The sequence below is a fragment of the Protopterus annectens genome, chromosome 7.part0 (genome assembly GCF_019279795.1).
Source record: "Protopterus annectens isolate FY-2018-M chromosome 7.part0, PAN1.0, whole genome shotgun sequence".
NCBI classification, from domain to species: domain Eukaryota; kingdom Metazoa; phylum Chordata; order Ceratodontiformes; family Protopteridae; genus Protopterus; species Protopterus annectens.
The window spans coordinates 193,338,775-193,363,563 of record NC_056739.1 but is presented as its reverse complement, the minus strand read 5'-3'; the positions used below and the strand labels follow the sequence as shown (position 1 = coordinate 193,363,563).

Sequence of the window (24,789 nt, the reverse complement as noted above, 5' to 3'; positions counted from 1 at the left end):
CAACAACTGGACTGCTGCAAGTTCCACACTAAGCTGTAGTGCAATTGTTAATTGTACTGTAGAAGCAGGCCAAAGGTTACTAGTGTTCCTTTTCCATGTAATGAAATTGTTGTGTAGGCTTTGTCTGAAAACATTTGGCTTGCAGGAACTAAAAGAAATGCAGGATTACTTTTGCTTCATTTAACATTGGATTGGATTTTTTCTTTTGCTAAAGTGTTGATTTTTATTGCACGTTTCCTTTTCCATCCGTAAGATTTTGCAGTGCTGTGAAAACATCCTTGGTAATAGTTTTATTTTGCTTGGTACATGTTGTATGTGTGTTGGCTTAAGATAAGCTTCTCTTAGCATCTGTATTACATTTGTGTTTGTGTTTCTGTAGGGCCTTGAGGGGCATTCTAGTGCCACTGGTCCAGAAGATGAAGAAGAAGAGGAAGAAGTACGAGTCCTCACTCTTCCCTTGCAAGCCCACCATGCTATGGAGAAGATGGAGGAGTTTGTCTATAAGGTATCGTATGAATCACTGAATGTTTCTATTTTTGACCTTTGTAACCACTTTCTTTTCCTACTAGTATATTTTCTGTGTATAACTGACATCCTAATGAGCATGTGGTGGTGCTGACCGATACAGTTGCAAGTAAAGTAGACAGAAAACAGGAACTGAAGGAAGGAAGTATTCCAGAGAGTTCAGTGTGTCCTCCATGCAGTCTTGTGTACCGGAATAGTAGAAAGGTTTAGCACTGTGAAAAGGGCTCTAAGGTCATTAGTCTTGTAACATCTTATGAACTTGTGAGGATGAAGGGTGTATGTATTGGTGTGACTAACCTTAATACTGGTAAACTGTGGTGAATAGAATGTTACTGTAGCAGCATTGGAGATTTTTTTTATTATTTTGTACAGGGAAACAAAAGTTGGAAGCGAATGAACAGTCTTCATTTGGGGAAGGAAGATGCAATGATGCCCATTGTGCATCTCTCACACACCCATTTTAGACGCCAAGATGTGTGCCCCAACTGAAGTCTTCCTGAACTATTGAAAATAAACACCATAGCTGTGACATTTCACACCACTTTCCACTAGAGGGTGCCCAGCTGTGTATGGGCATCTCATGCTACTGGGCTGCAGCCCTTGCAGTTTGTTATATATTACTGTGTTGTTTTTAGTATATTCTGCTCAATTGGCATGATTGTTTTTAATGTAGACCAGTCCTGTAAGCTAGTCTCAGAGAGTAAGGCAGCTATGCCTTGTGATAATACTCCTACCTCTTTTATGAAAGTAGAAGTGACACTGCTATGGAAGGGCTGGCTGGGGCTGTAAGATGTAGTATCAAACAGTCTTTTCATTACTTGTTCTGAGGGTGTGTAACGTAGTCATGCAGGCTGAAAGTAAGATGACTGAAAATGATAGCCAAGTGTGAGTATTCTTATGGAGAAGTGAGACAAGAGAGCACAGTTAATTTGTTTTTTGTCCGTTATCCTTATTGCTTGGTGGTGAGTCTCATGTGAAATTTAATATAAATCAATTGGTGTGAGATTTCTTGGGATTTGGTGAGTGTTTTTTTTTCGCCATCTACCTGTGTGCCTAAATGAATAAGGTAAAGCTCTTCCCAGTTATTATTTAGTAATGACTTTGAGTAGAGCATAGCACCTTGGTTGGTGGTATGGGGAAGCGTTCTTGGCTTCCTGTTAAAATTTATATACGTTTGGTTTGCTGAGAAGGTCTTGGCCTTTTTTGGTTGAGTCTATTTTTACTGCTTACTTGATTGATTTTTGGAGGGGCAGAGACTCTCTACATCTTCAGCATTTGATCATTGCTGCAGTAGTCTTAGCTGTATATGGGTTATATCCTGCCTAGGACATAAGAGCTGGCCAGCTTCCAAAGCTTAAGATGCCTTTTATGCACTTAGACCATCAAGAGCTTGAGAAGAGCTATAGAAAATTACTTCTCTGGGTGCAAAGCTGAGCTTGAGAAGAGCTTTAGAAAATTAAATCTCTGAGATCCAATCCTTTTTGAGCTTTCCTGCCACCAGAATACTCCTCTTATTGGCTTTTTAGGATCAGTGTTCATCTAGCATTTCTCCATTTCCAAGCAGACAAGTTCCTTTGAGGAAAAACATTTCCACAATTTTTTTTTTTTTTTTACTAAAAACAGTACTTTTACTTATGGTACAAATTTATATATATATATATATATATATATATATATATATATATATATATATATGTACACATACATATACATACATATATAAAAAAAAATGTTGACAGTCACGCAACTTTTCAGTCAGTTGGAAGACTGGTTCTTTTTCTTTTAGTATAAACTTTGGTAGTTTAACTTGTACTCTAACTTTTTTGTGAGAAGACTTTTACGAATTGTGTTCAGGGGCTAGGTTAAGTGTATGTTGCGCTTGTCGTGGTGTTTTTAAGGTGAAAACACTAGCTTTGTCATGATTATCTTTTACCAGCTTCTGCTGTCAGAGGCATTTAGAGCTAGAGACTTCCAGGATAGTGTTACCATGGAACAACTTGCATGCGGGTTCCTCATTTTTTTTCCTCCTCCTGGCCACAAAATGGAGAATATTTCCAGGCAATATTTGCCTCAGCTGCAGATGGGTGGCTCTGCAGTGGTTCATTTTCCCTGGTTTCTTCTGGTGTAGTCCCTTCAGCCACCGTTGACCAGATTTAGACACGTCCTCTGCAACTGTAGGAGTGCCCTTAGTGGGCATGGGAAAACCACTCTTGTCTGTCTTGGAGGAAGGAATGCTTCTCTGCCTAGCCAGATTGGAATGCTTGTTCCCTAGAATGATGTCCAAAACAGGATCCAGTCTGCTTTGGAGATTCCTATACAACATTAAACATTTATCTACTGCTGTTTTGTTACTTCAGACACTGATAATTTATTGGTCTTTTCTCAAGACTTAATTCGGGCTCTTAACCTTTCTCATTCTGGATTTACTGGTAATAGAAAAGTAACTTCATTTTCTGAAAATTCCAAGAGTGATAAACCGGGAAATGATTGTGAGGGAACAGCAACTGTTTTTTTTCTCTTCAGGTAACTGATTCTGATGAGAATATTTCTTATGATTGTCCCTTGGAAAAATTTTCTTTTCATTTATTTATTTATTGACATTTATTAACCGGGTTAGTCCCACTGAGCCAGGGGCCCATTACAGTGGAGATCTGTGGAGAAAAGCTCCAGAAATAATACAAGTAAATATATTTGCAAAATATTAAAGTAGGGTCACAGACATCTAGTCAAAAATTTGTGCACAGCAGTACAATGCATTGGTAAAATAACAGTTTAGTACAAGTTCCAAAATTTGAGAACAGTATATAAACATAGGCCAAATAATTAAAAGGTTTAGAGAATATTACACTAAGGAGTACAGTATGAATACAGTTTGCTAGAGCAAGTACAAGGAGGAAGAAGTTGATAGGGAAAAGCAGATACGATGAGAAGAGAGGAGACTAGTTCAAGTGGGGGGTTTGACAAAGGCATGACCAAGTCTTCAGGAGAAAAAGTTTTAAGTTCCTTCTTAAACAGATATTTATGCTGAATGATTCTTATGCTGAGAGGGAGTGAGTTCCAAACATGAGCTACAGAGTATTTGTAAAGGGTCTTACCAATGTTTTTGTTCAGTTTGTATAACTGAAGGAGGTATTTACTGGCAGTACAGAGGTGACTAGGGGGGGTTATGGAGGGACAATATGAGGGTTCATGTAGGATAGTGTGTGCAATATGTACCTGTGGTAGAAGTAGCTGTTTAGAGAATTATGGCCATTGGAGTAACTTAAGAGAAAGACAGTGGTGAGATTTGTAAAGAAGGTTGGCAGCAAATCTGGCAATGTTGTTGTAAGTTTGCTCTGGTTTAGTGATGAGAGATGTTTGAACATGAGCAAGGACAGGGGCAGTGTAAAGAAGGCAGGGTAGGAGTAGGGCCTGAGCAAGGAAGGGTTTGGAGGAGAGTGACAGAAATTTTTGATTTATAAAAGAGAAGTCCAAGTTTCTGGTGGGTCTTTTTTATACTTTGTTGAATATGAATATCAAATTTTAATTCATCAGTGATAACTGCAAGTAGTTTAATATGGGGTTCAGGTTTAATAATGGTGTTGAGAGAGGGTATAGAGAGAGAGGCTTTGTGCTGGGCAAGTGTTTTAGGGAGGAAGAGGAGGAGGTTTCTTTCTTTCTTTTTTTTTTTTTTTTAATTAATATGAGTTGGTTATCAGAGGGCCAGGTTTCAACAGAGGAAAAGGTTTGCTGAGTGAGAGCTAGTAGATCAGGGATGTTGTGGGAATACTGTAGAAGTGTAGAGAGGTTGGTAGAAGAGTGAAGTTTATTAGTGAATATATTAAATGGGAGGGGGCCCAGAATTGATCCTTGGGGAACTCCAGTATTTACATGGAGGAATGGAGAGAGGATATTTTGCCAGCGGACAAATTGGTGCCTGCCAGAGACCTAGCTAAAGACCAGCTGATGGATGAGGTAGAGAGATGCATGTCTGAGTTTAGTTAGAAGTTTAAAATGAGAGAGTATTAAAGGCCTTTGAAAGATCGAGGAAAAGACTGGAGATGAGGCTATTTTCATGGGCTTCAGCTGTTATTTGAGTAAATGACAGTAATGCAGTAGACGTGATACGGTGAGGAGACTGTTCTCGAGAAGTTGTTTGAGTAGCTGAACATGGATGCACTTTTCCAAGATTTTGGATAGGGGGACAGGATAGCAATTGTTCTAAAGTTAGAAGAATCTGTAGAGTTGCCACCTTTGTGAAAAGGGATAGTATAGAAGGATTTCCAAATGTCAGGGATCAGGGCTTCTGAGGTGGAACTGTTAATAAGAATAGACACAGGGAAGGTGATGAATTGTGCAGCTATTTTTAGGAAATGAGGGGGTAGTTGATCTGCTGAGGGTGAGCAGGGTTTACGTTTGTTAAGGAGAGATTTAATTGTAGTAATTGGGACTGGTTGGAAAGAAAAAGCATTGGAGAGAGTTTTGTTATGGAGTAGTGGAAGTGTTAAGTGAGATGTACTGTTTTGTGTATTGTGTGAATTTGTGAATAGTTTCCATGAAATAGTTGTTAAGGAGGGAGGCAGTTTCAGAAGCAGTGTTAGGAAAGTGGTAGGGAGTAGTAGGGTTACCTGGGTGGAGTAGGTTGTTGATGGTGGTCCAGAATTTTTGTGGATTGTTGTGTGGGCTACTTTGGTTAGAGGGGGGAAAAAAGCTCTCTTGCCTTTGTTGACAAGTTTTTTAGCCAGGTTTCAGAGCTGTCTGTATGTCTGCAGTAAGAGAGGGGACTTGTTTTTAACCCAGACTTTCCAGGAAGAATCTCTTTTGTGCATGATTGAGTGGGTTTGTTTTGTTAGCCAAGAGGTGTAGTTGGATTTGATTCTGATTTTCTGGACGGAGCAGCAGAATCGTGTGCCAAGGAAAATCTTATTGAAGGAATTTACTGCCTCACTGAAAGGAAGGTGATAGAGGAAGGACCAATTAATGCCAGATAGTTTGGAGTTGAAAGTGGATCAAAGTGGGTAAGGTTTCGGTATACCCTGTAAGTAGGGTCATTAGGTGAGTGTTGGGTAAATCTGTATATGAAGGCTGGAGAGTAGTCACTCAATGAGTTAGGAAGTATACCGGGATTATGATAGAGGCGAGGAACTAAAGTAAGGAACCAGTCAAGGATGGGTCTGGATAAGGAGTTTTTGTTTGTTCTAGTAGGGGTGGAGATGTGTTGGTTAAGACTATGGGTGGGGTGTGAGGGGGACAGTTTAGTCCAGTCTATATTAGTGTCTCCAAGTATGATAGTTTCATAAGGGATATGGTGAGTAATCCAGGACAGGAAGTTCTCTAGAATGGGAATATTATCGCCAGTAGGGATATATATATAGAAAGTATGGCAATTTTTTTTTTTTTTTGTGAAGGTTGAGGTAACCGTTTACGATGAGTATTTCAGCAGGTGAGAAACAGGGAACAGAGATGGAGAGAGGGGACAGGTTAAGTATCTCAAAGTAGAGAGTAGCAACCCTTCTCCCTGTTTTATTGGTTCTGTCTGAGCAAAAGATATAATAATCTGGAGGTAGGATTTGTATATTAAGGATGTGAAGTTTCAGCCAAGTTTCTGATAGGACAAGAATGTGAGGAGATATGTTAGATATCCAGGAGTGCAGGCCTGTTACTTTATTTACAATACTATGAATATTTAGAGAGAAGATTTTTAGACATTTGGAAGGGGAATTACTGGTAGGAAGGGGTAAGTGAGAAGGAGGGGTATGAGTAGTGATATTGCACAAGGAAGATGTGGGAGGCCCTTGGTTAGGGTGGATGTCTCCATCCATAAGAAAGGTATTGAAAGTGAGAAGAGAGTAAGTTCAGGGTAGAAGAAAATCTAGGTTTCTGACCAGAGGAGATGAGTTCAAACAAGTAGGAACTTTGAAGAGGTCAGATGGTAAAATACAGAAGAGTGATGGGGAGATTAATTGTGGGTAAGAGATAGTATCAGTGTTAGGAGTATAGGGGAGAGTAGGTGAAGGGGATTGATAGTAGAGTGGTGAATGTTAAGAGGTTGTTAGAGAGAGGAAGAGAAAGGCAGTGAAGAGATAGAGTGGCCACATAAGCAGATAGTAGGTAGGGAGAGGGAAGAGTGGTAGATGAGTCAAGAATGCAGTGACTAAGAGTAGTGAAAGCAAAGAGGGTGTGACTTGAAATGAAAAGGAGTTAGTGAGGAGGGGAAGGGGGGAAGTGAGAATGTAAGGGAGGGTAGATAGGTGGGAGTGGTTATAAGAGTGAAGCAGGTGTTAGATTAGTTAGAGAGGGTGATTGGTGTGATAGGAAGGGGTGTGGTAAGGAATAAGAGTTTATATATGTAAAGAAAGTGGGGGCAGGGGTTGGGAGTGGGGTAGGGGAGTGGGCAGAGACAGGAGCAGAAGAACCCTATGCTTCAAAAAAAAAAACTAATTTGGGCTTGCACTTAAGTTCATCAGTGAGAAAATGTTTAGAGTGGAGAGACTAGTTGAGTAAAGGCAGATGAAATGAGCCCTTGGTTAAGAAAGTGAGGAGATAGGCAGCAATGTCTTAGCCTTTAGCACACTTTCCTGAAGTGAGTTAGGTGCCAAAGTGATACAAATACTAGGGAGAGAGATGCATACTTAGGGGGTGGAAAGAAGATGGAGGTGATGGGGGTTAGTGAGCCAAGAAATACGTGTGCACTCTGTAGTCTAGATTAATTTGCAAAAACAAAAGACAAAAAAATGCTTTTAATACCAGGTGAGGAAGAAGCAATTGGGACACGTACATAAAGCTTGTGATGGTGTTTTTCTGTTTTTGTTGGTTTCCTCCTGTCCTTGGCTAGACAGCAATCCTTGTATTGTTTTGAGGGTCAGTAGATTGAATGTCAGCCAGGTATATTCAGGGTTGGGGAGGACTGAGGTCACATTTCTGTGTAGTTGACCACTGTAAAATAAAAGATGTAATGAAAATAAGAGTGGGCTTAGGGTGGGTAAAGAAATATTAAATCTCTAGAAGAGAGAGCGATTAATGGAAGGGTAGTGAATATTAGGGGCAAGCAGAAAGAGTGATATAGAAGGCAAAGGATTGACAGAGACAGAAAAAAAGAGTGAACGTTGCAGGCTGGGGGGGGTGAGAAAGAGAAAAGGCAGAAGGCCTGGAGAGAGGACTCCGGGTTTGCAGGTAGCAGTAGAAAGGAAAGACAAGATTAGTAAGGCTTGAGGAGCTAGAAAGGAGAGTAACTCAGTTTACAACACAGATATGGAGAAAGGGGCCTTTAAGTAGGTACTGGGGGGAACACACAGGTAATAGAAGAATGATCACAGGAGGCATGCATTTACTCTAACATTTGGAGTACGCAAAAGTAAAAGCACACAAAACATAATAAGGTCAAGGAACGCAAGCATTTAGCCAAGCTGGAGTAAGCGGAAGGAAAAGAGAATGCAGTTGCCTGTACCCAAATACTACATGCAGAAATTCTATATGAGCAGATTATGCCTTCTAATTGTACAGCATTAACAGTAAACAAAAAAGCAGCAGTTATTAAAGCACAGATTTGTAGAAAGGGGCCTTTAAGTAGACACTGGGAGGGGAGAAAGCACACAGGTAAAAGCAGAATGGTCAAGGGAAACAAGCGTTTACTCCAAAATTTGGAGTAGGCAAAATGAAGAGAGAATACACAACATAGCAAGTCAAGTGCTGCTAGTGTTCAGTCAAGCTGGAATAAACAGAAGGAAGACAGAATGCAGTTGACAATACCCAATTTCTGCATACAGAATTTCTACAATATAAACAGATTATGCTTTCCAATTGTACAGCAAAACAGTAAACAAGCATGCAACAGTTTATAAAAACAGAAAAAAATTCAGCATTTTTCAGCAATTAATACACAGTACTAGGTTTCAGCATAAATCAAATGAAATCAAGCGGTTAAAGATTAGTGATAGTACTATCCAACAAACAAGTCAAATGGGCAACTTCTCTGAGGGTCTACACACTTGCAGAATATAAGTGCCTGGAAATCCGTTTTGTTCGAGTAAAAGATAAAACCAATTCTTGGATGAATCATTTGTTTCAGTGGAAGCATAATGATATTCCAATTACTTTGAAAAAATATGATTTATTACACCTGGAATTTCCACAACTTACTCCTGTTCCATCACATGTGGAGGATGTTTTTATTGTAGTCTGTAACATGCCTGACAGCCAGTCTGCAGCCCATAAGAAAGTATATTGTATAAAGTTCCCAAGTCTTAAAAATCTTTATTCTCTATTATCACATCTGACCCTGTAGTGATTTCCTTAGCAAATCCTTCTGCTAAACATTTAGTAAATGCTAATCTAACTGTGGACTAAAATCTTCAGAATTTATGATCGCTTATTTATTTCTTGTGAAGGTGATAAAAAAGGTCAGCCTGTGTCAAATCAGACTGTTTCATAATGCTTGTCCCATGCCATCTATTTTTGTTATTCCCATAGCAAGTAAATTTCAGAGAAGCTCAAGGCATGTTCTTCTAGGACCTTGTCTTCATCAGTGCTTTTTTGTAAAGGGGTAGTTTCTAGATATATTCTGTAGGCAGCAACTTGGTCCTCTATGCATTTCTTTACCTGGCCTCAAACAGGCTTTGCTAGGACCATTCTCCAGGGCACTCCTAAACCCTTATCCTTCCTCCTCCCAAATCTTTTAGGCTGTGATATCCTACCCTTTTAGCTAATACTGCAGCAGTGATCAAATGAACAGTTTATTTAGTTGTGTGAGTAAACGTACCATAACAGTAGATGTTCAAATGACCTTTGCTGCAGTAGCTACTTTCTCCCTCCACCTCCCTTATTTTTTGTATAATTTTTGTTTGCCAGAGTGAGGACATTAATTGTCATTTCCCATGTATTTACCTGTTTCAGGGCTCTAGCCTTTTCCTTTCAGTTGTCATGAAAAGCTCTGAATGGCTTGGGACCCAGAACTTGGATTTTCTTAGCAGTTCAAACTTTCAATAGCCTGGGCACATGGAATGTGCTGTTAGGCTTTGGAAGTTGCCTGGCTGTTATATCCCAGGCAGAATGTAACCTATATAGGTAAGGCTACTGCAGCAGTGATCATTTGAACATTTACTGTCATGGTCAGTTTACTTACATAACTGTATTATGTACATTGTATGAAAGAACTACGAGTTATGTGGAATAGGTTTTGACAGAAAGAGGGCCAATGTTGAAAAGATGCTAGATGAGGCTTTTCTTGTCTTTAGGTTTTGATGCATGCTCTTCTGCTTTTAGAATTTCTCATTAGTCAGAGTTTGTAGCAAAGAATGTTCCACAAAAAAAAATACATTTTCTGTCTGCACTGTAATTGGAAGTTCGGATACTTCTAGGAGTTGCATTTAGTTTACGTAGAGACCACAGTACTTTGCCAAATGAAAGGTACTTGGTGTTCTGGGGCATCTGGTAACAAGATACCTGGTAAAGCAGCTTCTACAAAACAGTAAAGTATGGGATTGAGTTAACAAACTGCATGCTAATTTAACAAACTGCATGCTAATTTTTGTTCCAGCAGTCCTGCTCTTGAAAAAGAAAATCCTACCATTATGAATGGTAAATCATGTCTGCTTGTTTATATTTTATGATGTAGTTTACCTCTACTTGGTAGGCCTGATTATTTAATATTCTGTGTTTGAAAGAATAAATGTGTGAATCTCTCTGAAAAACACTGTATCCTTCCCATATCATTTTTTGTGTATTTATTGCACTGTGCCTGCTGACCACCAAGTGTCTCCCATCTGGATTTGGCCCAGTTCATTCCTCCAAGGTAGGAAGGCCTCCATAGCAACAAAGGTGAGATCTGACTGTGGATGGTCATCATTCAGTCAGTCATGGGAATTGCTTGTGCTCTTGCTGGCAGAAAAGGCATTTATGATGGCCCTAGCTGCGGTCTTTGGGAGAAGGGATTCATGAACCATGTCACTGTGGGGCTCACAGTGCATTCCCCATGTGGGTCCAAACTTCTGCATGCTCACTGTACACACTACCACCCACTGATGGCTTGGTGAAACTAATGACTACTCCCAACCAGGTTGCGTCTTTTGCTTCCTATCCTAACATCGTGTGCAACCTAACTGTAAGGGGGCTGATGTATGCAGCGGCTGTCTGTTCCCCACCTGCCCAAAGAATGGCCAAAGCCATTTTCCCCAGCCAACTATATCAGTCACTCAAACTGCTGATCAAACCCAGGTAACCTGAACTGCAGTCAGGATTTTGTCTCTGGTTGTCCTAGTAGCTGGCTACATAATTTTTCTTATTTAAAAAAAAAAGTGAATAATGTGAAGTATGTTTAAGTATGCCTTTGACTATTTCACATTTTTAGAAGTCCTGTAGGTAATGACTAATATCAGAAGCATAGCTGGTTCAACTGGCACCCTAGGCTAGTGCTATGAACTAGTGCCCAACCCGCTCAGCTGTTCAAATGAAGGGCAAAAAAAAAACAGTGTAAAAAAAGCACTTCACTGTAAAAAGTGGTATAAAGCCATAAATGGTTGGCTTATTACAGTTAGATCAAAGTAACAAGCGGAGTGCTACAGTGCTGAGATTTGACTGCAAATCCAATACTGGCTTTTAAAAGCTGGGATTGCATTATAGAGTGATCAGAATTTGCTGATCACACCCCCCCAACACTTCGTGCCCGGGACTATTTCCCTTCTTACCCTGCCCTAGCAATTCTACTGATTTAAGATTATTATACCTGTTCTGTATCCTTGGGGCATGTCGTGGTTGCAGCATTGATGGCAGATGACACTTGCTACTGCACAACTTGGAGTAAATGACCTTAGTTATCATATATTACTAATTCTGTCTTTGAGCATGCTGATCTTAACTGTTGCCTTTCTCTGCGTGCTGCTAATTTTGTCTGTGACAGCACTGACAGAAATTCTCCTGTTGGGATCTGTGCAACATTAAACATAATTTTGAAGTGTTTGGACCCAATTCCTTTTTTCAATACTTTGAGCAGGTGGATTTTTGTTAAGGATTATTTAAAAGTTTTAATGACTACATAAATAGTCTCACAGCACAAATCAGTGTCCCGGTTCTTCTATAAGTGGCCTAATTCTTACTGCAATACCCCAAACACCCTCCTTTTTCCTTTCATATTAGTAATCTGAGATCTGACTTTCCTGTTTATAACCTTAAAATTTATTCTTTGAGCAGGCTGCTCCCTTACAACTTTCATTTTGCCCTACTTGATTCTTCTAGATCATCATACACTTGTTTTAAAGATTGTTCGTGTTGCTTGTCATAAATTGCTTTTTATCACTGTATGAAAAAACAGCGGAAATGGTAAGTTCACATCTTTTAGTGTATTAGGACATGCAATTTATGATGACGCTGATGATGTACTTTGTATTTGTAGACATGAAACTGCAGCAGAGCCAGTGTTGAGCACCCTACAAATTGTTATGGGGTATGCTTGGGGAAACTTGGTAAAGATTCACTGCAGTATGTAGTGCAGGAAGTGACAGGGTAGGCTTGGAACAGAATTCACTTTGTGCACTTGCACAGATACAGGGCACTGGCTAAATCCATAGGGGGCATCGTCTGAAACAGCCCAGTTATGCAAGTTGTGTACTCATAATGTTGCACAACATTGGTGGCATTCAAGGAGGATGGTTGCTATTGGGAAAAAAAGTTCTTTGTTTAGTGGAGTAGGGTTTCATTGTGATGTCTTAGTGTAACCATTTCAGCCACCTTATACACCTGAAAAGGAGGATGTTTCTCATACTGTGATATTTCCAGAGAGAAACACTGCTTCTGGAAGTCTATTGATCAAGAGTAATGTATGGCAAATTACTTATTAAAATGGGAACCATACTTGGTGACCATAGCTTAACGTAGCCCCACCTCTCTGATTAGTTCTACTCATTGAGTTGCTTCTGCAACCCCCCCTTGCCACCAGCCACTCCTCATTCCATTCCTGCCTCTTAGCACTAGCCATACTGTAACCACTGGCAGCTCATTTGAATGCCCTGCTACTTTTGCAGTAGACCAAGAGCTTGTATATTAAGTTTTATCACAGTAAGACATTGTCCTGTTCGATTCTCAGCTAGAGCGTCTTCTGTGTGGAGACATGCATGAATGGACGTACCTTCGTTGAAGGTTGTGCATCAGGGCTGGCAACTCTGCAATTAAAAACCTACTGCCAATCATTAGCGGACCGGAATTCCACTGTGGCGACCCCTAACCGGGAAAAGCCGAAAGACACAACAGTGTAAAGTGAAACAGTCTGTATCATTTTATAATAAAGTGAGACGGTCTGTATCATTTTATAGTAACGTGAGACGGTCTGTATCATTTTATAGTAACGTGAGACGGTCTGTATCATTTTATAGTAAAGTGAGACGGTCTGTATCATTTTATAGTAAAGTGAGACGGTCTGTATCATTTTATAGTAAAGTGAGACGGTCTGTATCATTTTATAGTAAAGTGAGACGGTCTGTATCATTTTATAGTAAAGTGAGACGGTCTGTATCATTTTATAGTAAAGTGAGACGGTCTGTATCATTTTATAGTACAGTGAGACGGTCTGTATTATTTTATAGTAAAGTGAGACGGTCTGTATCATTTTATAGGAATTGAAGTGATTCTTGTACTGTTATCCATTACTAGCTCTGTAGGATTGTAATACTGATTTATAAAAGTGTTATGTATATATTTAAGTGTGTTGTGTATGCAGTTCTAGTTTTAAGTATTGCTTTGAGGCTAACTTCTTAAAGGATAAACCTTGCCTCAAAGCTTTTAGGTTTAGTTTCATTGTATTTCCTTTTACATTAAAGTGTGGGTTTCCCGTAACGTTTAAGAGCGATAAGTCATAGACTGGCAAAGTGATGAAATTCTTAACTTAAATGTTTTCATCTTGCGGAAAGATTGGGGTCTTTAGGTATAGTGAATATCGGACTGTAACAAGTATCTGCTGAATGGAATGTGCATGGAGGCTTTGCTCCAACATAAAAAATGTTGCTAAATATTTTGCTAGAACACAGTTTGTTTGGTCTATCAGTCTTGACTAAAAGATTTTTGACTAACAGGTGGTGGTGGCAACTATCACTAAGGTAAAATAGCAAGGCTTGCATTATAATGTCTGGCTGGATTCTTCTCTTCACTACATCAGGAATAATTTGTAGAATGCTGCTTGTATAAGCTGAAAGTAGATTTTATCCCAAGGTACTGAGTCCAGCCTGGGATTGTGCTTGCTTTATCACTACATTATGTTTAGAGGTGCCTCCACTGTATCATTGTCAGTGGTGATCAAGGAAGTTTGCCTCCTCAGTGGAGAGCAGTCTGTCCCCACCACAGCATGTATGTTAAGCATTCATAACTGCACATAATGTCAAGTGCACAAGGCAAAAGCCAGTACTCCGGCAGGAAGAAGACTGTAAGCAAAGTGATAGACATGGGGTTTACCAGCTGAGTTAGCAGTTTTGAATGTATGGTTGTCATTGAGCTAGAGAACTTTCACATTGTCCCTGGTTAATGTTGAAACTAGATCTGTGGTGAGAAATATCCCAGTTACTGTAGATCTTCAATAACGAAAAGCCAAACATGCTTGTACCACGGTCTCAAACAAAACTTTATTGTAGCTGCGATATCCCACAGCTGTAACCAGACCAACGCATTACTATCCCAATTACAGCTGTGGGATATCGCAGCTACAATAAAATTTTGTTTGAGAACGTGGTGCAAGCAGTGTTTGGCTTTTTCGTTATTGGTGGTTTTGACACTGTTTCTGCTTTGGTTTATGTTTTTACTGTAGATCTTCATCATTGGATCACTGTTGCAGCGGCCTTTAACTTCATAGGACATATGCCAGTTTACAAAGGCCTGAATGCTGATAAAAGGATGTACAGGTGTGCCAAAAATCAGAACTTTCCTGCTGTATGTACGCTTATGCAGGCTTCTTATCTGCTTAGTGGTATGAATATTGGCAGATGGTTTCAGCTACAACTTTCAGCTGATAAATTTATATGCCTGTCATAAAGAGCAAATGCTGTGTGTTCGATAAATCCCTAACAATAACCACATATTCTGTCTAGGAGAGCAACACAATGTTGGGACTTGAGAAATGTTTTTTTCTTTCATCCCCAAGATGGTTAGGAGTAGACTAAACTTCTTCAGACTTTTCCTTAAAAGCAGACACTTTAGGGATTTTGCTCACATGACACAGGTCTCCAGCTTCCATTAGCAGATCTCCCCTCATAGAAGAAAAAGTTGTTAGAAGATGTTTCTGCAGAGCATTACATGTCCACCTTTTTTCTGCGAAATGGAATAGAAGTCTCCTTAGAGGCAGTTTCACATCTCCCAAACTGATTCTCCTGGTCCTTCTGATGTGACTCCACTGCAGGCTGTTTAGGTTGGGAATATCGTATGTTTTGTCAGGCAGATGTGTCGATAAGGATGACAGAGGGTGAGAGGGGAATTCTCTAGGTCACTTATGGAGGTCTAGCCTTTGGATTCTTCTCCCACAGTTATCATGCTTGAAGCCTCCTAAGAAAAGGACATACAAAACTAAGTGATTGCCCACACTTCTACTTTGGTTATTAAGAATAACTCTGGAGAAACAGTTCTGTTTTGCATAGGGTCTGTTTATGGACATCCAGTCATTACAGTCCTTGACTCCAGTATCTGTTCCTGCTAAAAAGTGATGATCTTCCTCAGAAGAAAGTCTATCTGGATTGGATGTGGAAGGACTTGACCACACTTCACTGTTATCTTCCCTTATTTCCTATGGATGTGAATCTGAGGGCACTTTCTCTTGTACTATAGCTAAAATAAAAGATCCCTTTGAATGTGAAGGGAAGAAAGTTTCAGAATCTCAAAAAACGTATTATGAGATATTTGCTATGGATTCTCCAAAGCCTTTAGCAGCCCTCCTGTACTTGGAGCTTGGGAGGACAAGTTTAATGCAGTTTCTGTCTGCCCTGATTTATAGCCCCACTGCTCCCAGAAACCTAAAGTAGATTTTATGAAGTTCAAATTCTCCTAAGTTTCTTTTCAAAAATCCCATTGCTGATCCTGGTTGTTTCCTTTGATGTGAACAAAACTTCTAAAATCCTCTGTTCTAACCCTGTCCTAGGTTAAAAAGCCAGTCGTGCTTTTGACAGATTTGAGGAAAATGTTTGTTTCATCCACTTTGGCTGTTGGAGAAATTAATTCCCACATATAGCTAAGTATTTGCTTTCCATTTTTGCTGCCATGCAATAATCTATTTCTTGCCTTCTAAATTCGGAGATTAAATCTAATTTACTTGATATGGTCAGTACTGTTTCCCAAGTCACAAAGCACTTCTAAGTTTACTTATGATACAGTGGATGTTGTTTTACCTGGCCTTCCTTATTAAGTTGCAGGCAATCTTTCCCACTGTATGTATCTTTGGAAACTGATAACTTGAAATGCTTAGGCAGTGAAGATAATCCAACATGATTAGAAACTACAGTGGGCACCCCCCTACCCTAATCCAACATGATTAGAAGCTACAGTGGGCACCCCCCTACCCTCTGTTTCAGTCAGGAGTACCACTGCACCAAAAGACAATTCTTCTGTTCCCTCAAATCTTATCAGATCTCTAGTCTCTGGGAGTAATGGAGCCTGGTCCATTTTCCCAAAAAGGCAAAATGTTTCTGTTCAAGAATTTTTTCTGGTACCCAGGAAAGATGGTACCTGAAGACCAATTTTAGAGCTTTTGAAAGCTGACACTTTTCTCCTAATGTCAAAATTGAGAGTGCTCACTTAATAGACTTTTTTTCCCCCTCTTCTGTTTTCCAAGGTTTATTTGGTCGCTATAGACATCAAAAGATACATTTCTCCATATTCCTCTACATAAAAAACACAAATGTTATCTAAGATCTTGGGATTACTTTTCACTTTTTCTTTAACATTTGGTCTCTGTACTGTTCCAAAGGTTTTCACAAAGTGCCTGGCCCTAGTCATATCCTTCTGTAGACTTCACAATATTTATTTTCACCCTTACTTGGATGATTGCCTCATTTCAGCTTCTTCTCTGCAAGACTGTCTAGCATCCCTTCACTTTACCATGCATCTGTTCTACATTTGCTTTACCATACAGTCTAGGTTTTCTAGATCTGGCTCATCAGAAAAGATGTACAGCAATGGATCTCCTCATTATTCTGGGTTGCATGGTCTCATCCATTCTTACAATCCTATTTGCTAGGCTCCACGTGAGAAAATCTTGTCTCAAATTTATTTGAACCCAGCATCAGCATCCTCTCCTTTCCTATCCCTGTTCTAAATTTTGTCAGAAAAGAGCTCACAATGGGCAAATTGAGCTTCACAAAATCTATCTGTCCCTCTTCCGCCTCCTATGCCTATTCAATTACCAGTGATACCTCACACTTTACTTGGCGGCAGTATCCCAAGGTGTCAAGGTCCAGGGCATGTTGGAGCTTCAGTTCAAACACAGGCACACAAATCTCAAAGAAATAATGGGCGTAATAAAAGCTGTCAACTCATTTAAATCAGCTGTGGACACCTGGACCACTAACACTACTACACTGATGTGGTATATAACCAAACAAGGGAAATGAGATCCTAACACCTTTGCAGGTCAGTGATGGTTGCTTGAGAACTAGCAGTTCAGCAACCCTTTCCCCTAAACAACATGCATTCCATCAGAGCAGAATACAGTAGCAGACATACTGAGCAGATTTGGTTCAGACCCTCCCAAGTGGATGTTGCAGGCAGAGGTCTTTCAGGAGATTCTTGACTTGTGGGAGCTCCCCAAGTACATTAGTTTGCATCTTGTCAAAACAAACAAAACAGTTCTGTTCCAGGGCACCTTGCCACAAGGCCTGAAAAGCAGATGTATTTCCTTACCCTTGGATGGGAATTTTATTTATTTATTTTCCATTTGTTTACTGGGTTAGTCTGACTGGACACAAGGTGACCATTTTCAGTGGGGGCCAGGGGAGAAAAGCTCCAATTACATAGTAAATTATTAAAAAAAATATTATATAAACATAGCTGTTTTCTATAAAGAGCATAGAACATATAAAAGGAGTAAAAATCAGAGGTATACAATTGATGCAGCATACAGTGGATAGAATATTGCGAAACAATTAAACAGGATATTAGACAACAAGTATAGAATTGCTTGAACATAAATTCAAAAAGAAGTTTCCATAGACAAACCTGGTCATAAATTAGAAATCATAACTATAAAGGTGGCCTAAATGGTTTACTATCAAATTTTCGAATCTAACTCCATCGACTGCACTTTGTTCAAACACGGAAAGTCGAACTCCAAAAGCCAACCTAGGAACGGGTTTTAACATGGGTCGAGATAGGGGCAAGGTTTGTAGTTCGGCAATAGTAGTGACCACCTATCTCGACCCATGTTAAAACCCGTTCCTAGGTTGGCTTTTGGAGTTCCGCATTGCCGTGTTCGACTTTCCATGTCCAAACAAAGTGCAGCTGATGGAGTTATATTCGAAAATTTGATAGTAAACTGGCCTAAACACCTGGTTCACAGTACTATGCACTAAGTGAAACTACGCAGTACACATATGAGCTAGGGATGTTGAAAGTCAGGAACAGATGAAATTAGTCTTACTTTATGCTTCCTCCTTTCGTCTGTCACCCAGAATCCTACTAAAGATAAGTGCACACCACCTACCTTGACCTGGCCAAAGCCTTCAATACTATTCTCCACTCGGGTATAATAAACTCTCTCAACTAGGCATCAATCCATGTGTTACCAGATGGGTAGCAAACTTATTGACTGATAGAACACACCTACTCAAAATAGTGGAACCCACCTCAAGCAGTTGACCCGTAATGAGTGTCGTACCCCAGGAATTGGTCTCGGGGCCTCTGCTGTTTGGGATGTACTTTATGAGGTGCAGGCCAAAACCAGTAGGCTATGGCTGACCAAGTTTGCAGATGACTGCAATCTGGGCTTTCATCAGTTTCCCCTAGTGATGTGAACATCCCTGAGGATCTCATCCAAACAAATGACTGGTGCCAGAAACATGGCCTCAAACTGAATGCCAAAAAATGCATCATCACCCCTTTGGGGAGAGTGATGTCCCCACAAATTATCACATTGATAACAAGGTCCTAAACACGCAATCAGTTGTGAGGTACTTTGGCATCCAGGTTGACAGCAACCTGACTTTTGACAACCATATTGCCTCTGTTGTACGGAAGGATTTCTACATGGCCCACCTTATTAGGAAGGGTATCTCATCCAGGGACAAGGAGGGCATAACATCCCTGTATTCTTCCCTTATAAGACCCATTGAGTACAACACCCTTTTCGCCATATAGCTCACAAAGCACATGCAGCAGCTGGAGAGATCACAGGTTCCTCACCAGGAGAATCCAGGGCCTCAAACATCTACCCTACACAGATAGGCTAAAAGCCCTGTCCCTCTACCCAGTCTCATACAGACTCCTCAGAGGTGACCTCTGTCTGACATAGAAGGCAATCTCAGACCCCACCTTGATGGGACTGCTGCATATCTGCAAGTCCAGCTCCACTTGAGTAACCCTTACATATGACCTCAACCTGGTCTTGACATCAGTAGAACTTGTTAGCAGGACAGATTTGTGTCCCAGAGAACTCCCCCTTTTGTGGCATAGACTCCTTCCCACGTCAAACAGAGTACCTCATTATCCCCTTTTAAGCTCAATGGGAACAGAAAATCCACCCCTGGGATTCCACCTGTATCCCTGCTGGACAGGGAGATTGGGTGCTACCTTGTTGGAACATGAGTTAAATTCTTGACTAGGCTTATAAGGCCTCAGGACCAATAGCCTAGTAATTTCCTATTCCTAAGAACATGCCAAGGATACTTCTGGTGAATCCTTTTTGGTCTAGTCAACACTGATTCTCCATTCTCATGCATATGGCCAGTGGCAGTTTCCTAAATTTTGCTCCGAGTGCTCATGCTCACAAAGGACATGGTATCTGTCATCTACCTCAATGTTCTCTGTTGCCATCTAACTGTATGGATGGCAGCTTTTTTTAATCTCATTTTGGCACTTTTTTCCTGAGATCATGCAATGAGTATTAAAGGAGACCATGAAACCTGCTACTAGGAAATCATATTTAGCAAAATGGAAAAGATTTTTTAGCTTGTGTTTTGACAGAGACAAAGACAAAGAACCATCACATGTGGGGACCCCTTTAGTTCTCCATCACCTATGTGAATTGCTCAAATCGGGCCCTTCATACAGTTCTATCAAGGTACAGCTTGTGGCCATTTTTGCCTGTGCCACTGGATCACCCCTTTCTTTTTTTTCCCATTTAAACAATTTTTGAAAGGGGTATCAGGTATTAGACCACCCATAAAACAGGTGGTTCCTGCCTGGGATCTAAATTTTGTTGTGGAAAAACTTTCTCCTCTTGAACTAGCAGTCAATTCTTCATTAAAATTTTGTTTTTGGAAGAGCGAGTTGCTCACTGCTCTGACAATTGCTAGGAGGGTTTCTGAATTATAGGCCCTTATGCCTATTCAACTTTTTCTGTTCTTCCTTAAAGACAGAATGAGTGTTAGAACCAGTCCTTTCTTTATGCGTAATGTTGTTTCTGAATTTACTTTAAACCAGACAGTTCACCTCTCTGTGTTTTTCCTGAACCACAAAAGAGGAGAGAGAATTCTTCAGACCTTGGATGGCCATAAATTATCTCGTAAGAGTAAAGATTTCCAAAAATCTGATGAGCTTTTTTTTTCTTTTATTTGACAAGTGAAAGAGGGCAGCCAGAGATATTCAGCAGACTAATTTCCCAGTTTCAGACTGTTCACTTCTGTTACTCTTATGGCAAAGGTCCTCCCCGAAGGTTTCGGCTTACTGTGCCAGAACTATGCTACTTCTGGGGTTTTCTGAAAATGGGGTGTTTTTTTAAATCTATTCTAGAGGCTGTTGTTTGGACCTGTGTTCATATTTTCACCAGGCACTACAAGGTTCACTCCTTTTTCAGAGCTAGAACAGTTTTTGCCAGAGGTATTCTCATAAGGTCATAGGAAGTTACTATGCTATTGACCCTGCGGCCCTTACAAGCTTATCCAAGAATTGAACCCATGTTCCAGCAAGTCAGCACCCTATGCCACTGTCTAGCAGGGACACAGGTGGAATCCCAGGGATGTATTTTTCTGTTCCCCATCCAATTGTCCAGGTCACGTTTAAAAGGGTTAATGAGGTACTCTGTTTTATGTGGAGAGGGAATTTATTCCACAACATGGGTAGTCTCTGGGACACAAATCTCTCCCGCCAACAAGTCCTAGTGATGTCACAGACCAGGTGGAGGTCTCGCGTGTGGGTTACTGGAGTGGAGCTTGACTTGTGGATATGCAGCAGTCCCATCACGGTGGGACCTGAGATTACTTTGTATGCCAGACAGAGGCCACCTGTGAGCTGTCTGTAGGAAACTGAGTAGAGGGACAGAGCTTTTAGCCTGTCTGTGTAGGGTAGATGTTTGAGGTACTGGATTCTCCGGACGAGGAACCTCTGTGGTCTCTCCAGCTGCTGCATGTGCAGGGGCATTGTACTCAGTAATGGGTCTTATAAGGGAAGAATGCAGAGATGTTATGACCACCTTGTCCCTGGATAAGATACCCTTACTGATGAGGTGGAACATGTAGAAAGCTTTCCTTACAACGGAGGCAATATGGTGGTTAAAAGTCAGTTTGCTATCAACCTGGGTGCCCAAGTCCCTCATGACTGCGTACTTTGGACCTTATCAGTGTGATAATTTGTGGGGATGTCACCCTCCCCAAAAGGGATGATGATGCATTTTTTGGCATTCAGTTTGAGGCCATGTTTCTGGTACCAGTCATCTGTTTGGGTGAGTCCACCTTGGAGGATGTCCACATCACTAGGGGAATTGATGACAGCACCCAGCTTGCAGTCATCTGCAAACTTGGTTAGCCATAGTCCACTAGATTTGTCCTACACCTCCGAGAAGTATATTCCAAACAGCAAAGGCCCCAAGACCGATCCCTGGGGTGTACCGTTTGTTATGGGGTTTACTACTTGAGGTGGCTTTCCCTATTTTGACTAGGTGGGTTGTATCAGTGATCCAGTTTGCTACCCATCTGGTAACATATGGATTGATGCCTGATAGAGTTTATCTATTATGGGGAATAGTATTGAAGGCTTTTTCCAGGTCAAGGTAGGCAGTGTGCAGTCTTCCCCTTGTCTATGGCCTTGGTGACTGTCTCAAAGAAGTCGACCAAATTTAACAGGCATGACCTCCCATGACAAAACCAAACTATGTGGGATTAAGTGTCTGGAGGTTGCCATTGTCCTAGTTAATGAGTTCCATGATAATCCGCTCCATGGCCTTTGCAGATCAGGCTAGTTAGGCTGATGGGTCTATAATTTCCTGGATTGGTGGACGCTCCACTTTTGTGCAAATGGATGACAGTAGCTGTCCTCCACTCGGCTGGGACGAAGCTGGTACTTGGGGAATTTGGTTGAATAGGCTGCCTAATGGTGATGTAAGTTCCTGCCTGAGTTCATGTATGATGCAGCCTGGGATGTTATCAGGTCCCATGGAGGCTGTATTTTTTGCCTTTAAGTGGGCAGTGATGACTTGCTCCCTAGAGATAAGAGGAGGAGGGCAGGTACTGGGGATGTCCTGTTTTACTGATGGGGGGACAGAAGTGAAGTTTCACTGAACCTGTTTGCCATCAGGTTGGCTATATCTACATCGTTTGTGTACGTGGTGTCCTTGACCACCATTTCTGAGCAAATCTGGGGCTTCCCTTGAGATTGCGGACATATGTGAAGAAGGCCCTATGATTGTCTTTAGTAGTTGTGGCCAGCTTTGACTTGGTTTGCTTTGGAGGATTTTACTAGTGCTCTTATTTGCTTGTTCAGGCTAAGGAGAGATTGTTTCCAGTTAGGCACCTGCTCCTTCTTTGTCCTGGACAGCAATTTTTTTTCTTTTGTTATGGAGTTTATTTATTGTAGATGTCCACCAGGCAGGTTTACTCTTCCTTGAGGAGGATCATTTCATCATGTCTGGTATTCCCCGATTCCATTCAGCTGTATAAATGCTCAAATGTGTAGATTTGGACATATGTGCCAGTTCCAATGGAGGGGGAGGTGGTTGTGAAGCTGTTTATACCTTCCCTCAGGAGGTTGTAATCAGTTTTGGAGATTTTTTTTTTGTTTGACCCTAGTTGGGGGTTGGGGGAGATGATGACTTTGAAAGTGACTGTTTTGTGGTCGGATATGACCAGGGATGATGACACTGTAGGGATGCTGCAGTGGTTACTCGTGTTAGTTAATACCAAGTCCAAGATATTTTCCCCTCTTGTGGGGGTGTCATCCAACTGGTCCAAGGCATTTGCATTGTTAAAACCAAGGAATGTATGGGCATATGTGTTTTGGCACGAGTATTTCTTCCAGTCTATGGTTGGATAGTTAGTCGCCCGGGATCAGGGTAAAGGGTTGAATCCTGATAGATTCGAAGAGGTCCAGATAGGTAGAGTGGGCATCTTGAGTCAAGTTACAGGCCTATAGCTAGCTTTGATTTTAATAGGGGTCTTGTCAATTGTTAACTGCACCTGGAGTATTTCCTGTGCATCATACTTTTTGACCAGCCTAGAGGTGTGTATGCCTTTTATATATAGATTGAATCTCCACCTCCTTTTGTTTTGCTGCCCATGGTTTGGGGTCTAAATGAGTGATAGGATGAGTAACCTGGTATGGCTGGGGTGCTCTCTGCAGCTTTGAACCAGGTTTCTGTGACTGCACAAATGTCATCTTCTTTCAGGGTTAAGAATGTTTGCAATGAGTGCAGTTTCAAGTTTAGACTCCTAGCGTTTAGCAGCATGACCTTTAATTTGTTTTGATGAAATTTTCATGTTGGTAGTTTTGACCTCATGGCATTGCCTATAAAAAGCACTATGGGGGAGGCAAGAGATTTTTGCCAGGAGCCTGAAGCCCAAGGGATACAGATGAGGCCATCTTTGGCAAAACATCGTGGTTTGTCAGTCATATCATCTTAGGCTGTCAGGTACTGGATCCCCTTCGAATGACACCAGAAACTAAGCCAATTGTTAGTCAATAATTTTCTGTTTGTAGGGAGGCATCATTCTGGGTGACGGTAGAATGCTGCATAAGGCTAGGAACATGGGGCATATATTCAGCAAGCTCGATCATGTCTCTCTACATATAGTGCAGGGTGATGCGTCTCAAGTCATTCACTCCAACATGGACTATGACAGAGTCATAACAGTACCTTTTGAAAGACTTGAGTGCATTGGTGATATGGTGGATTCTGGCAACCAACAAACAACTAACCGTGACTTTCACCTTATCCAGCCTGGTGGGGGGCACATCTGTGTCTCTCACAATGGAGTCTCTTATGACTGATATGTTGGGTTTATGTTTAGACCTTAGTGGCTGTGAGACACAGGTGTGTGGACTATGTGTGGTGTGGTGGGCAATGGAGTTCTCATGTGTTTATGCCTCTGAGATCTCTTTAATGTTTCATAGATTCTGGCCCTCGCCCCTTCATCTTTTCTGCTTTAACTCTTAACCTCCTACAACTTGACTCCTCCTTAAGAACTGTTCATCCTTTTCAACTTCTCCCTTCTAATCCTTCCTTACTAATTAATGGCTACATATACTAAATGTCTCACCTAAGTCTACCATATGTTACTCTATCTCAAAATTCATGCCTCACAGGATTGATTATCCTATACTTTCAAAATAGCATGAATTGTATTTGAATTGTACTGTTCAATCTACTACATGTGCTTTGTGTTTATTTTTCTGCATTGTGTAATGTGTTATTCAATGTATTATGTTGTATATTTGTACTATGTCTTTGTTTTGCTAACTGTTTCTGTTGTTATACATTGTCAAACTGTTTTTGACCCGTGGAGCTTTTCTCCCTGGGCCTCTACTGAAAATGGGTTCTGAATGGCCCAGTGGACTTTCCCAGTAAACAAATGCTAATAAATAAGTTCTGGCAATCATCCCATGTAGTTAAAGGCTACTGCAGCTGTGATACAATAAGATGTACACAGCTGTACTATGTTCAGTGTAAAATAACAGTAGATGTTCAACTAGATCACTGTTGCAGTATTAATGTCCTACGTTGCCCCTTTTTATTTCCTGTCTTCCATGGCAAGTGTGAGGTCCCTGTCACATTACTTTGAACGTTCTGGCACTTCATTTTCTTAAGAGTTCTGTGCTTCAGCTGCCTCCTCCTCTAGGGCAAGAAGTCTTTCATATTTGGCATGCCCATATATCCCCCTTAAACCAGCATGCACTTGTATG

At 40.9% G+C, this 24,789-nt stretch overlaps 1 protein-coding gene across 3 annotated transcripts in view; it reads left to right on the top strand.

Moving 5' to 3' along the window:
• Positions 1-24,789, top strand: part of ADIPOR1 (adiponectin receptor 1) — a 726,925-nt gene that overhangs the window by 217,979 nt on the left and 484,157 nt on the right. For all 3 annotated transcript variants that reach the window (XM_044076682.1, XM_044076684.1, XM_044076683.1), the window contains exon 3: positions 380-505. In XM_044076682.1, coding sequence (XP_043932617.1) covers positions 380-505 — 126 coding nt within the window. The remainder of the gene's footprint in view (positions 1-379; positions 506-24,789) is intronic.